This window comes from Malaclemys terrapin, chromosome 7 (genome assembly GCF_027887155.1).
Source record: "Malaclemys terrapin pileata isolate rMalTer1 chromosome 7, rMalTer1.hap1, whole genome shotgun sequence".
NCBI lineage: Eukaryota > Metazoa > Chordata > Testudines > Emydidae > Malaclemys > Malaclemys terrapin.
Genome location: NC_071511.1, coordinates 108,927,372 through 108,941,124, shown reverse-complemented (window position 1 = coordinate 108,941,124; position 13,753 = coordinate 108,927,372). Strand labels below are relative to the sequence as shown.

Genomic DNA, 13,753 nt, shown 5'->3' with positions numbered 1-13,753 from the left:
ATTACGTATAATTTCACAGGACATGTACTCGATTCCTGTCTCCACTGCTTTACAGAAACATACCAATGGAAAGAGCAGATATCTGCAGAAGTAAAGCCATTTTCTTCTTCTCTGGCTTCCTTACTATTTTGACAATAGGAAATTATTCCATAATTAGCTCCTTTTTTCATCCTCCTTAGCCCTTGTCTACAACTAGAGGGTGTCTTGCACTGATGTGCCATTACATAAGCAAATACTGGCAAAAATTCCTAGTTTAGATGAGCTGCACCAATGCAACATGTGCTTTGTACCAGATGGTCTCACCCCAGGTTTGAAATTAGGCCTTTTTTGGGGGGCCTCCCAAGGGACACAGCCAAGAAAAAGAAAATTCTCTCTTATCTCCCCCGCCCCCCTGTTTTTCATTCTTTTTTTCTTCATCCTTCTCCTTGATTGTGAGGTACCTTGATTGTTTTTATAGTCTAACTTTTTTTTCACAGATCACTTGAAAATGCTGAGGGTCTCGGCAGACCACTTAATGATCTTTCCAAATATTGTTTGTACCGTTAGCTAACTATTGTAAAGTGCTTTGGATAAGAGCGCTTTATTAAAAAAAACATCATAACCTTTCCTCAGTCCACCTGAATGGAGTTCTTGGACCACAGTTTGAGAACTTCTGGTACAGATGAAATTTGCGTTATGCTAACATGAAAAATGTATAAAAATAAAAAGTATAGATGATGCATGAATGGAAAAATAAAAGTTAACTTCCTCTGAAGAAACTTATTCGATTTGAAAAAAAATATTTATTCAGATAGCTTTTTTCTACACTTTTTCTTTACAAAATCATCAATTAAGTCATCATAAGTAATATTTTGTAAAGAGGCACTTTCAATTATCAATATTGCTGAACTTGTCAAATGTTCCCGACTCATCGTCTTTCGCAAATAATTTTTAACTCATTTCAAAACAGAAAAAGAAAGTTCACCAGAAACATTTGTGACAGGAATTGTTTTAAATATTTTCAGAATGGTTTCTACATTTGGAAAGGTTGCCTGCAAACCGTCACGACAAGTCTATACAAATTAACTGGTGATCTCGAAGCACAGACCTCATCATTTTCGATAAAATGAATGAAATGTTTTACTTCATCTTCACTTTCCTCTCAGTAGAATGCACTTAACTTCTTACTGTAGTGGCTTTTAGCATTTTCGTCCATGCTTCTGTCAAACAACACGCAAAATAAATCAACAGTTTTCTTTAGAGATTCACTTCTACTCTGCAATTGTACTATTATTGTGTCACAAATAACATTGACTCTCTCAACGATGATCTTCTCTTTCCCTTTTAAATTGATTTCATTGTCTCTAGTTTCATCAAAAAATAATTTCCTGGGTTTTTTTACGTTTCTCATCAGATATATTAGTGGAACCTATATTTTCTGTTAATGTTAGTGCTTCTGCTTCCACCCAAGCTATAGTCATTTCAAATTTCCATGACAAAACTTGTAACTGAGGCTAACAATTGTGCAGGATTCAAGAAATCTGTATCAACCTTTTGCAGCCATTTACTGACGGCATTAATTCTTTGATGTAAATGGTTCCACAAAAGAATAAAAACAGCAATATCGTACTTTTCAAACTTTTCTGCTAAGGTTTTTGCTTCAGTTTTTGCACATGGTTTTTCAGAATTTGATGTGGCCCCACGCTGGCTTGCCCAGAGAAGCGGGCAGAGACCCACATGGGCTGACCACCCACCATCAGTGGCCAACTGAGCGCCCTGCTGTCTGGGGTCTGTGGGTGTTGCAAGTAGGGGCTCGTCTGGGATTTCAACTGGAAAGTCTTTAAAGCTTAGGACATACTTCCTCAGCTGGGGAAGTATGTAACCCACACACTGCTTGGGTGTGGTTCTCTGTCCCATCTAGTGACACTGAAATGACTTAGAGATTTATAAGTCTGCTCTACAGCCTTAGCTAAGGGCAATGTGTCTTTTAGCTCATGTACATAGCTCTAGAGGTCCCAGATTCGATCCCACCCGCCAACGACCACGGTCTCTCAGTGTTACTCTAACACGCCAACCTAATGTTCTGCCTTTCTTCAGATGTGAAAAACCTTTATTGATTTGCCCAATATTGTGACAGTTATTAAAGCGGAGCTTTTATTTTCTTTCATGTATCTGGCCAGTTCCTGCATCCAAAACAACAGGTATTTCTTAGTTGGGTCCAGTATAATTTTCAGAATGTTTCAACTCCCATTTGACAGTGAGGGGCTGCTTCTTCAGCCCTTAAACAAGCTGAAAAGGATTTATCCTTTAGTGGTCCCACTAAAGACAATCACTTCACCATACAAATACTCCTGCCTGAGAGAATCGACTTAAGTCTACTCACCTAACTGAGTGCTGCTCAACATGAATAAGGATTTCAGAGGTGGATAACTGTTACATTGGCATAACACTGCTGTGTTTATCAAATCAATTGCAAATCACTTTCAGCATCTGTGTGTGGGTTAGCAGTAATGTTGAAGCACCGGGTTAGTATATTTTATTTGACAATAATTCAATAATTAAATCAGAAAAAATCAGCATTGCGATCTTAATAATATCACAACATCCACCTACAATCAAGGAAGTCATGCTTTTAAAGAGGCTCAATACAGTCCTGAACTAATGCTGTCAATGACAAAAGTCCCTCAATTGCAAATCAAATAATAATTTATAATTAATATTGAAATACAACTTTGACCCACATCTCCACAAACAAAAGGTTATTACACTAACTCATTTTTCTACAAAACATGAAATCTAAATCTTTTAAACAACACCACAGTTCTAGGTGCTAGTAGTAATTGCTAGTTCTATCGATTAATTTCTTTCCTCGTCTTTCTGACAGCTTCTGTGGATAACACGACACCGGAAAGAGAGAACTCCTTTTCATCCACCTCTGCACCAGAGACTGCTAGGGCAATATCTACCCCAGAATCACGGACTACACCTAATGAAGGTAATGGACAATCAGACTGTCAACATGATGTAAGAAAAATGCTTGAATAAGTTATACAGTTAAATAAAAAGGGAGGACAACATGCCATTCATTCATATGTTTAAAGAGGCTCATCTGTGACCAAAAATATGAAATTTTTGTATTTATGAGATTTGCCTTATTTTGTGTCCTACAAGGTTTGTTGCTTTTATAACTGGTGGATGGAATAGAGAGCTGTGAGGGTCCTATGGCAGTTTGTTTTTATCAAATCAGTTGCAAATCACTTTCAACATCTGTGTGTGGGTTAGTAGTAATGTTGAAGCACATTACTAGGTGCAAGTGGTAGTTGCTAGTTCTATCGATTAATTTCTTTCCTCGTCTTTCTGACAGCTTCTGTGGATAACACGACACCGGAAAGAGAGAACTCCTTTTCATCCACTTTTACGCCAGAGAGCACTGGAGCAATATCAACCCCACAACCAGAGAATAGAGCTAATGAAGGTAAGGGAAATTGGAGTGTGAACATATGCTAAGAAAAAATGCTAGAATAAGTTATACAGTTAAATAAATAAGCAAGACCAGATGCCATTCATTCATACGTTTAAAGAGGCTCATCTGTGACCAAAAATATGAAATTTTTGTATTTATGAGATTTGCCTTATTTTGTGTCCTACAAGGTTTGTTGCTTTTATATAATATCTAAAGTAGCTCAGCTGTGACCAAAACTGCAAAATTTTAGAAATTATTCTCTACGTGTATAATTTTTACTTTTCTTCACAGAGGTTTTCTTTAATTGCTCTTTACTTAGTAACTGTTTATAGTACTGGGAATTCTTTTTTTTTTATTCTTCCGCATTAACGAATACTGGCTACAGAACCCCTGGACAATCTGGTAAAACATTTACATAATTTCTGGTATGTACTTGACAATATCCAGAAATGTCTTTCGGCTGGATTTTTTTCTTTTTCTTTTCAGCCTTCTTTCTTAACTTCTGCAGTCTTTTGGGTTTCTCGCACTTCCCAAACGACTACTGTGTCAACAGTCCTGTAGGCATGGAGCCAAGTGTCTTCCCATCCTCTCTCTTTTCCATCACTCCCTACCTAAACTTTGAATGTTCCTCTTTGAACTCACTAAATCAAGTGATATTACCAGAGGACCAAAGGAAGATACACAACTGATCTTCAAAAAGTTGATAGATATAACGTGAGAAACAACATTCTAACCTCAGTGTAAGGTGCATTTGTGTGTGTGTGTGTGGTAAATTAAACATGAGACAATCATCCACCAAGAGGACAATGCATTAGCGGGACAGAAATATTAAACATAGAGAGTAGAATAAATGGGAGTTTTCCCAATATCTCTAGCAGTAAGAGACTCAGCCAAATAAAATGCAGGTAGTTATTGTTTATGCTTTTACATTTTCTAATGGAGCCACATCACTTCCTGCTGTTTAAGTTACAGGGCCCTTTTGAAAAGAGAATAAAATGTTTGCAGTGTTTTGAGATGTTAGATGGTAACTTCTAGGTTAACTTCTAGCTTTGCCCCTTAAAAATCCAGTCCTGAACTAATGCTGTCAATGACAAAAGTCCCTCAATTGCAAATCAAATAATAATTTATAATTAACATTGAAATACAACTTTGACCCACATCTCCACAAGCAAAAGGTTATTACACTAACTCATTTTTCTACAAAACATGAAATCTAAATCTTGTAAACAACACCACAGTTCTAGATGCTAGTAGTAGTTGCTAGTTCTATCGATTAATTTCTTTTCTCGTCTTTCTGACAGCTTCTGTGGATAACACGACACCGGAAAGAGAGAACTCCTTTTCATCCACCTCCGCACCAGAGACCACTAGGGCAATATCTACCCCAGAATCACGGACTACACCTAATGAAGGTAATGGACAATCAGACTGTCAACATGATGTAAGAAAAATGCTGGAATAAGTTATACAGTTAAATAAAAAGGGAGGACAACATGCCATTCATTCATATGTTTAAAGAGGCTCATCTGTGACCAAAAATATGAAATTTTTGTATTTATGAGATTTGCCTTATTTTGTGTCCTACAAGGTTTGTTGCTTTTATAACTGGTGGATGGAATAGAGAGCTGTGAGGGTCCTATGGCAGTTTGTTTTTATCAAATCAGTTGCAAATCACTTTCAATATCTGTGTGTGGGTTAGTAGTAATGTTGAAGCACCGGGTTAGTATATTTTATTTGAAAATAATTCAATAATTAAATCAGAAAAAATCAGCCTTGCGATCTTAATAATATCACAACATCCACCTACAATCAAGGAAGTCATGCTTTTAAAAAGGCTCAATCCAGTCCTGAACTAATGCTGTCAATGACAAAAGTCCCCCAATTGCAAATCAAATAATAATTTATAATTAACATTGAAATACAACTTTGACCCACATCTCCACAAACAAAAGGTTATTACACTAACTCATTTTTCAACAAAACATGAAATCTAAATCTTTTAAACAACACCACAGTTCTAGGTACAAGTAGTAGTTGCTAGTCCTATCGATTAATTTCTTTCCTCGTCTTTCTGACAGCTTCTGTGGATAACACGACACCGGAAAGAGAGAACTCCTTTTCATCCACTTTCACGCCAGAGAGCACTGGAGCAATATCAACCCCACAACCAGAGAATAGAGCTAATGAAGGTAAGGGAAATTGGAGTGTGAACATATGCTAAGAAAAAATGCTAGAATAAGTTATACATTAAATAAATAAGCAAGACCAGATGCCATTCATTCATACGTTTAAAGAGGCTCATCTGTGACCAAAAATATGAAATTTTTATATTTATGAGATTTGCCTTATTTTGTGTCCTACAAGATTTGTTGCTTTTATAACTGGTGGATGGAATAGAGAGCTGTGAGGGTCCTATGGCAGTTTGTTTTTATCAAATCAGTTGCAAATCACTTTCAATATCTGTGTGTGGGTTAGTAGTAATGTTGAAGCACATTACTAGGTGCAAGTGGTAGTTGCTAGTTCTATCGATTAATTTCTTTCCTCGTCTTTCTGACAGCTTCTGTGGATAACACGACACCGGAAAGAGAGAACTCCTTTTCATCCACCTCCGCACCAGAGACCACTAGGGCAATATCTACCCCAGAATCACGGACTACACCTAATGAAGGTAATGGACACTCAGGCTGTCAACATGATGTAAGAAAAATGCTGGAATAAGTTATACAGTTAAATAAAAAGGGAGGACAACATGCCATTCATTCATATGTTTAAAGAGGCTCATCTGTGACCAAAAATATGAAATTTTTGTATTTATGAGATTTGCCTTATTTTGTGTCCTACAAGGTTTGTTGCTTTTATAACTGGTGGATGGAATAGAGAGCTGTGAGGGTCCTATGGCAGTTTGTTTTTATCAAATCAGTTGCAAATCACTTTCAATATCTGTGTGTGGGTTAGTAGTAATGTTGAAGCACCGGGTTAGTATATTTTATTTGAAAATAATCAATAATTAAATCAGAAAAAATCAGCCTTGCGATCTTAATAATATCACAATATCCACCTACAATCAAGGAAGTCATGCTTTTAAAGAGGCTCAATACAGTCCTGAACTAATGCTGTCAATGACAAAAGTCCCCCAATTGCAAATCAAATAATAATTTATAATTAACATTGAAATACAACTTTGACCCACATCTCCACAAACAAAAGGTTATTACACTAACTCATTTTTCAACAAAACATGAAATCTAAATCTTTTAAACAACACCACAGTTCTAGGTACAAGTAGTAGTTGCTAGTCCTATCGATTAATTTCTTTCCTCGTCTTTCTGACAGCTTCTGTGGATAACATGACACCGGAAAGAGAGAACTCCTTTTCATCCATTTTCACGCCAGAGAGCACTGGAGCAATATCAACCCCACAACCAGAGAATACAGCTAATAAATGTAAGGGAAATTGGAGTGTGAACATATGCTAAGAAAAAATGCTAGTATAAGTTATACAGTTAAATAAATAAGCAAGACCAGATGCCATTCATTCATACGTTTAAAGAGGCTCATCTGTGACCAAAAATATGAAATTTTTGTATTTATGAGATTTGCCATATTTTGTGTCCTACAAGGTTTGTTGCTTTTATAACTGGTGGATGGAATAGAGAGCTGTGAGGGTCCTATGGCAGTTTGTTTTTATCAAATCAGTTGCAAATCACTTTCAATATCTGTGTGTGGGTTAGTAGTAATGTTGAAGCACATTACTAGGTGCAAGTGGTAGTTGCTAGTTCTATCGATTAATTTCTTTCCTCGTCTTTCTGACAGCTTCTGTGGATAACACGACACCGGAAAGAGAGAACTCCTTTTCATCCACCTCCGCACCAGAGACAACTAGGGCAATATCTACCCCAGAATCACGGACTACACCTAATGAAGGTAATGGACACTCAGGCTGTCAACATGATGTAAGAAAAATGCTGGAATAAGTTATACAGTTAAATAAAAAGGGAGGACAACATGCCATTCATTCATATGTTTAAAGAGGCTCATCTGTGACCAAAAATATGAAATTTTTGTATTTATGAGATTTGCCTTATTTTGTGTCCTACAAGGTTTGTTGCTTTTATAACTGGTGGATGGAATAGAGAGCTGTGAGGGTCCTATGGCAGTTTGTTTTTATCAAATCAGTTGCAAATCACTTTCAATATCTGTGTGTGGGTTAGTAGTAATGTTGAAGCACCGGGTTAGTATATTTTATTTGAAAATAATCAATAATTAAATCAGAAAAAATCAGCCTTGCGATCTTAATAATATCACAATATCCACCTACAATCAAGGAAGTCATGCTTTTAAAGAGGCTCAATACAGTCCTGAACTAATGCTGTCAATGACAAAAGTCCCCCAATTGCAAATCAAATAATAATTTATAATTAACATTGAAATACAACTTTGACCCACATCTCCACAAACAAAAGGTTATTACACTAACTCATTTTTCAACAAAATATGAAATCTAAATCTTTTAAACAACACCACAGTTCTAGGTGCAAGTAGTAGTTGCTAGTCCTATCGATTAATTTCTTTCCTCGTCTTTCTGACAGCTTCTGTGGATAACACGACACCGGAAAGAGAGAACTCCTTTTCATCCACTTTCACGCCAGAGAGCACTGGAGCAATATCAACCCCACAACCAGAGAATAGAGCTAATGAAGGTAAGGGAAATTGGAGTGTGAACATATGCTAAGAAAAAATGCTAGAATAAGTTATACAGTTAAATGAATAAGCAAGACCAGATGCCATTCATTCATACGTTTAAAGAGGCTCATCTGTGACCAAAAATATGAAATTTTTATATTTATGAGATTTGCCTTATTTTGTGTCCTACAAGATTTGTTGCTTTTATAACTGGTGGATGGAATAGAGAGCTGTGAGGGTCCTATGGCAGTTTGTTTTTATCAAATCAGTTGCAAATCACTTTCAACATCTGTGTGTGGGTTAGTAGTAATGGGGGGAGGGATAGCTCAGTGGTTTGAGCATTAGCCTGCTAAACCCAGGGTTATGAGTTCAATCCTTGAGGGGGCCACTTGGGGATCTGGGGCAAAATCAGTACTTGGTCCTGCTAGTGAAGGCAGGGGGCTGGACTTGATGACCTTTCAAGGTCCCTTCCAGTTCTAGGAGATGGGATATCTCCATTAATTTAATTTAATTTTAATGTTGAAGCACATTACTAGGTGCAAGTGGTAGTTGCTAGTTCTATCGATTAATTTCTTTCCTCGTCTTTCTGACAGCTTCTGTGGATAACACGACACCGGAAAGAGAGAACTCCTTTTCATCCACTTTTACGCCAGAGAGCACTGGAGCAATATCAACCCCACAACCAGAGAATAGAGCTAATGAAGGTAAGGGAAATTGGAGTGTCAACATATGCTAAGAAAAAATGCTAGAATAAGTTATACAGTTAAATAAATAAGCAAGACCAGATGCCATTCATTCATACGTTTAAAGAGGCTCATCTGTGACCAAAAATATGAAATTTTTGTATTTATGAGATTTGCCTTATTTTGTGTCCTACAAGGTTTGTTGCTTTTATATAATATCTAAAGTAGCTCAGCTGTGACCAAAACTGCAAAATTTTAGAAATTATTCTCTACGTGTATAATTTTTACTTTTCTTCACAGAGGTTTTCTTTAATTGCTCTTTACTTAGTAACTGTTTATAGTACTGGGAATTCTTTTTTTTTTATTCTTCCGCATTAACGAATACTGGCTACAGAACCCCTGGACAATCTGGTAAAACATTTACATAATTTCTGGTATGTACTTGACAATATCCAGAAATGTCTTTCGGCTGGATTTTTTTCTTTTTCTTTTCAGCCTTCTTTCTTAACTTCTGCAGTCTTTTGGGTTTCTCGCACTTCCCAAACGACTACTGTGTCAACAGTCCTGTAGGCATGGAGCCAAGTGTCTTCCCATCCTCTCTCTTTTCCATCACTCCCTACCTAAACTTTGAATGTTCCTCTTTGAACTCACTAAATCAAGTGATATTACCAGAGGACCAAAGGAAGATACACAACTGATCTTCAAAAAGTTGATAGATATAACGTGAGAAACAACATTCTAACCTCAGTGTAAGGTGCATTTGTGTGTGTGTGTGTGTGTGTGGTAAATTAAACATGAGACAATCATCCACCAAGAGGACAATGCATTAGCGGGACAGAAATATTAAACATAGAGAGTAGAATAAATGGGAGTTTTCCCAATATCTCTAGCAGTAAGAGACTCAGCCAAATAAAATGCAGGTAGTTATTGTTTATGCTTTTACATTTTCTAATGGAGCCACATCACTTCCTGCTGTTTAAGTTACAGGGCCCTTTTGAAAAGAGAATAAAATGTTTGCAGTGTTTTGAGATGTTAGATGGTAACTTCTAGGTTAACTTCTAGCTTTGCCCCTTAAAAATCCAGTCCTGAACTAATGCTGTCAATGACAAAAGTCCCTCAATTGCAAATCAAATAATAATTTATAATTAACATTGAAATACAACTTTGACCCACATCTCCACAAGCAAAAGGTTATTACACTAACTCATTTTTCTACAAAACATGAAATCTAAATCTTGTAAACAACACCACAGTTCTAGATGCTAGTAGTAGTTGCTAGTTCTATCGATTAATTTCTTTTCTCGTCTTTCTGACAGCTTCTGTGGATAACACGACACCGGAAAGAGAGAACTCCTTTTCATCCACCTCCGCACCAGAGACCACTAGGGCAATATCTACCCCAGAATCACGGACTACACCTAATGAAGGTAATGGACAATCAGACTGTCAACATGATGTAAGAAAAATGCTGGAATAAGTTATACAGTTAAATAAAAAGGGAGGACAACATGCCATTCATTCATATGTTTAAAGAGGCTCATCTGTGACCAAAAATATGAAATTTTTGTATTTATGAGATTTGCCTTATTTTGTGTCCTACAAGGTTTGTTGCTTTTATAACTGGTGGATGGAATAGAGAGCTGTGAGGGTCCTATGGCAGTTTGTTTTTATCAAATCAGTTGCAAATCACTTTCAATATCTGTGTGTGGGTTAGTAGTAATGTTGAAGCACCGGGTTAGTATATTTTATTTGAAAATAATTCAATAATTAAATCAGAAAAAATCAGCCTTGCGATCTTAATAATATCACAACATCCACCTACAATCAAGGAAGTCATGCTTTTAAAAAGGCTCAATCCAGTCCTGAACTAATGCTGTCAATGACAAAAGTCCCCCAATTGCAAATCAAATAATAATTTATAATTAACATTGAAATACAACTTTGACCCACATCTCCACAAACAAAAGGTTATTACACTAACTCATTTTTCAACAAAACATGAAATCTAAATCTTTTAAACAACACCACAGTTCTAGGTACAAGTAGTAGTTGCTAGTCCTATCGATTAATTTCTTTCCTCGTCTTTCTGACAGCTTCTGTGGATAACACGACACCGGAAAGAGAGAACTCCTTTTCATCCACTTTCACGCCAGAGAGCACTGGAGCAATATCAACCCCACAACCAGAGAATAGAGCTAATGAAGGTAAGGGAAATTGGAGTGTGAACATATGCTAAGAAAAAATGCTAGAATAAGTTATACATTAAATAAATAAGCAAGACCAGATGCCATTCATTCATACGTTTAAAGAGGCTCATCTGTGACCAAAAATATGAAATTTTTATATTTATGAGATTTGCCTTATTTTGTGTCCTACAAGATTTGTTGCTTTTATAACTGGTGGATGGAATAGAGAGCTGTGAGGGTCCTATGGCAGTTTGTTTTTATCAAATCAGTTGCAAATCACTTTCAATATCTGTGTGTGGGTTAGTAGTAATGTTGAAGCACATTACTAGGTGCAAGTGGTAGTTGCTAGTTCTATCGATTAATTTCTTTCCTCGTCTTTCTGACAGCTTCTGTGGATAACACGACACCGGAAAGAGAGAACTCCTTTTCATCCACCTCCGCACCAGAGACAACTAGGGCAATATCTACCCCAGAATCACGGACTACACCTAATGAAGGTAATGGACACTCAGGCTGTCAACATGATGTAAGAAAAATGCTGGAATAAGTTATACAGTTAAATAAAAAGGGAGGACAACATGCCATTCATTCATATGTTTAAAGAGGCTCATCTGTGACCAAAAATATGAAATTTTTGTATTTATGAGATTTGCCTTATTTTGTGTCCTACAAGGTTTGTTGCTTTTATAACTGGTGGATGGAATAGAGAGCTGTGAGGGTCCTATGGCAGTTTGTTTTTATCAAATCAGTTGCAAATCACTTTCAATATCTGTGTGTGGGTTAGTAGTAATGTTGAAGCACCGGGTTAGTATATTTTATTTGAAAATAATCAATAATTAAATCAGAAAAAATCAGCCTTGCGATCTTAATAATATCACAATATCCACCTACAATCAAGGAAGTCATGCTTTTAAAGAGGCTCAATACAGTCCTGAACTAATGCTGTCAATGACAAAAGTCCCCCAATTGCAAATCAAATAATAATTTATAATTAACATTGAAATACAACTTTGACCCACATCTCCACAAACAAAAGGTTATTACACTAACTCATTTTTCAACAAAATATGAAATCTAAATCTTTTAAACAACACCACAGTTCTAGGTGCAAGTAGTAGTTGCTAGTCCTATCGATTAATTTCTTTCCTCGTCTTTCTGACAGCTTCTGTGGATAACACGACACCGGAAAGAGAGAACTCCTTTTCATCCACTTTCACGCCAGAGAGCACTGGAGCAATATCAACCCCACAACCAGAGAATAGAGCTAATGAAGGTAAGGGAAATTGGAGTGTGAACATATGCTAAGAAAAAATGCTAGAATAAGTTATACAGTTAAATGAATAAGCAAGACCAGATGCCATTCATTCATACGTTTAAAGAGGCTCATCTGTGACCAAAAATATGAAATTTTTATATTTATGAGATTTGCCTTATTTTGTGTCCTACAAGATTTGTTGCTTTTATAACTGGTGGATGGAATAGAGAGCTGTGAGGGTCCTATGGCAGTTTGTTTTTATCAAATCAGTTGCAAATCACTTTCAACATCTGTGTGTGGGTTAGTAGTAATGGGGGGAGGGATAGCTCAGTGGTTTGAGCATTAGCCTGCTAAACCCAGGGTTATGAGTTCAATCCTTGAGGGGGCCACTTGGGGATCTGGGGCAAAATCAGTACTTGGTCCTGCTAGTGAAGGCAGGGGGCTGGACTTGATGACCTTTCAAGGTCCCTTCCAGTTCTAGGAGATGGGATATCTCCATTAATTTAATTTAATTTTAATGTTGAAGCACATTACTAGGTGCAAGTGGTAGTTGCTAGTTCTATCGATTAATTTCTTTCCTCGTCTTTCTGACAGCTTCTGTGGATAACACGACACCGGAAAGAGAGAACTCCTTTTCATCCACTTTTACGCCAGAGAGCACTGGAGCAATATCAACCCCACAACCAGAGAATAGAGCTAATGAAGGTAAGGGAAATTGGAGTGTCAACATATGCTAAGAAAAAATGCTAGAATAAGTTATACAGTTAAATAAATAAGCAAGACCAGATGCCATTCATTCATACGTTTAAAGAGGCTCATCTGTGACCAAAAATATGAAATTTTTGTATTTATGAGATTTGCCTTATTTTGTGTCCTACAAGGTTTGTTGCTTTTATATAATATCTAAAGTAGCTCAGCTGTGACCAAAACTGCAAAATTTTAGAAATTATTCTCTACGTGTATAATTTTTACTTTTCTTCACAGAGGTTTTCTTTAATTGCTCTTTACTTAGTAACTGTTTATAGTACTGGGAATTCTTTTTTTTTTATTCTTCCGCATTAACGAATACTGGCTACAGAACCCCTGGACAATCTGGTAAAACATTTACATAATTTCTGGTATGTACTTGACAATATCCAGAAATGTCTTTCGGCTGGATTTTTTTCTTTTTCTTTTCAGCCTTCTTTCTTAACTTCTGCAGTCTTTTGGGTTTCTCGCACTTCCCAAACGACTACTGTGTCAACAGTCCTGTAGGCATGGAGCCAAGTGTCTTCCCATCCTCTCTCTTTTCCATCACTCCCTACCTAAACTTTGAATGTTCCTCTTTGAACTCACTAAATCAAGTGATATTACCAGAGGACCAAAGGAAGATACACAACTGATCTTCAAAAAGTTGATAGATATAACGTGAGAAACAACATTCTAACCTCAGTGTAAGGTGCATTTGTGTGTGTGTGTGTGTGTGGTAAATTAAACATGAGACAATCATCCACCAAGAGGACAA

General features: G+C 36.7%; 2 protein-coding genes across 2 annotated transcripts in view; both read left to right on the top strand.

The window, feature by feature from the left end:
* The window catches only part of DMBT1 (deleted in malignant brain tumors 1), a 234,414-nt gene extending 230,898 nt beyond the window's left edge, over positions 1-3,516 (top strand). The window contains 3 exon segments of the mRNA XM_054035621.1: positions 2,160-2,180; positions 2,864-2,974; positions 3,344-3,516. Of these exon segments, the coding sequence (XP_053891596.1) occupies positions 2,160-2,180; positions 2,864-2,974; positions 3,344-3,486 (275 nt within the window). The 3' untranslated portion in view covers positions 3,487-3,516.
* Positions 3,517-4,521: 1,005 nt separating this feature from the next.
* LOC128840995 (integumentary mucin A.1-like) lies at positions 4,522-9,506 on the top strand. Its single transcript, XM_054035620.1, has 7 exons — positions 4,522-4,854; positions 6,000-6,110; positions 6,776-6,886; positions 7,256-7,366; positions 8,032-8,142; positions 8,719-8,829; positions 9,304-9,506. The coding sequence occupies exons 3-7, from the start codon at positions 6,790-6,792 to the stop codon at positions 9,504-9,506; spliced, it is 633 nt and encodes a 210-aa protein (XP_053891595.1). The 5' UTR covers positions 4,522-4,854; positions 6,000-6,110; positions 6,776-6,789.
* The last annotated feature ends 4,247 nt before the right edge of the window (positions 9,507-13,753 follow it).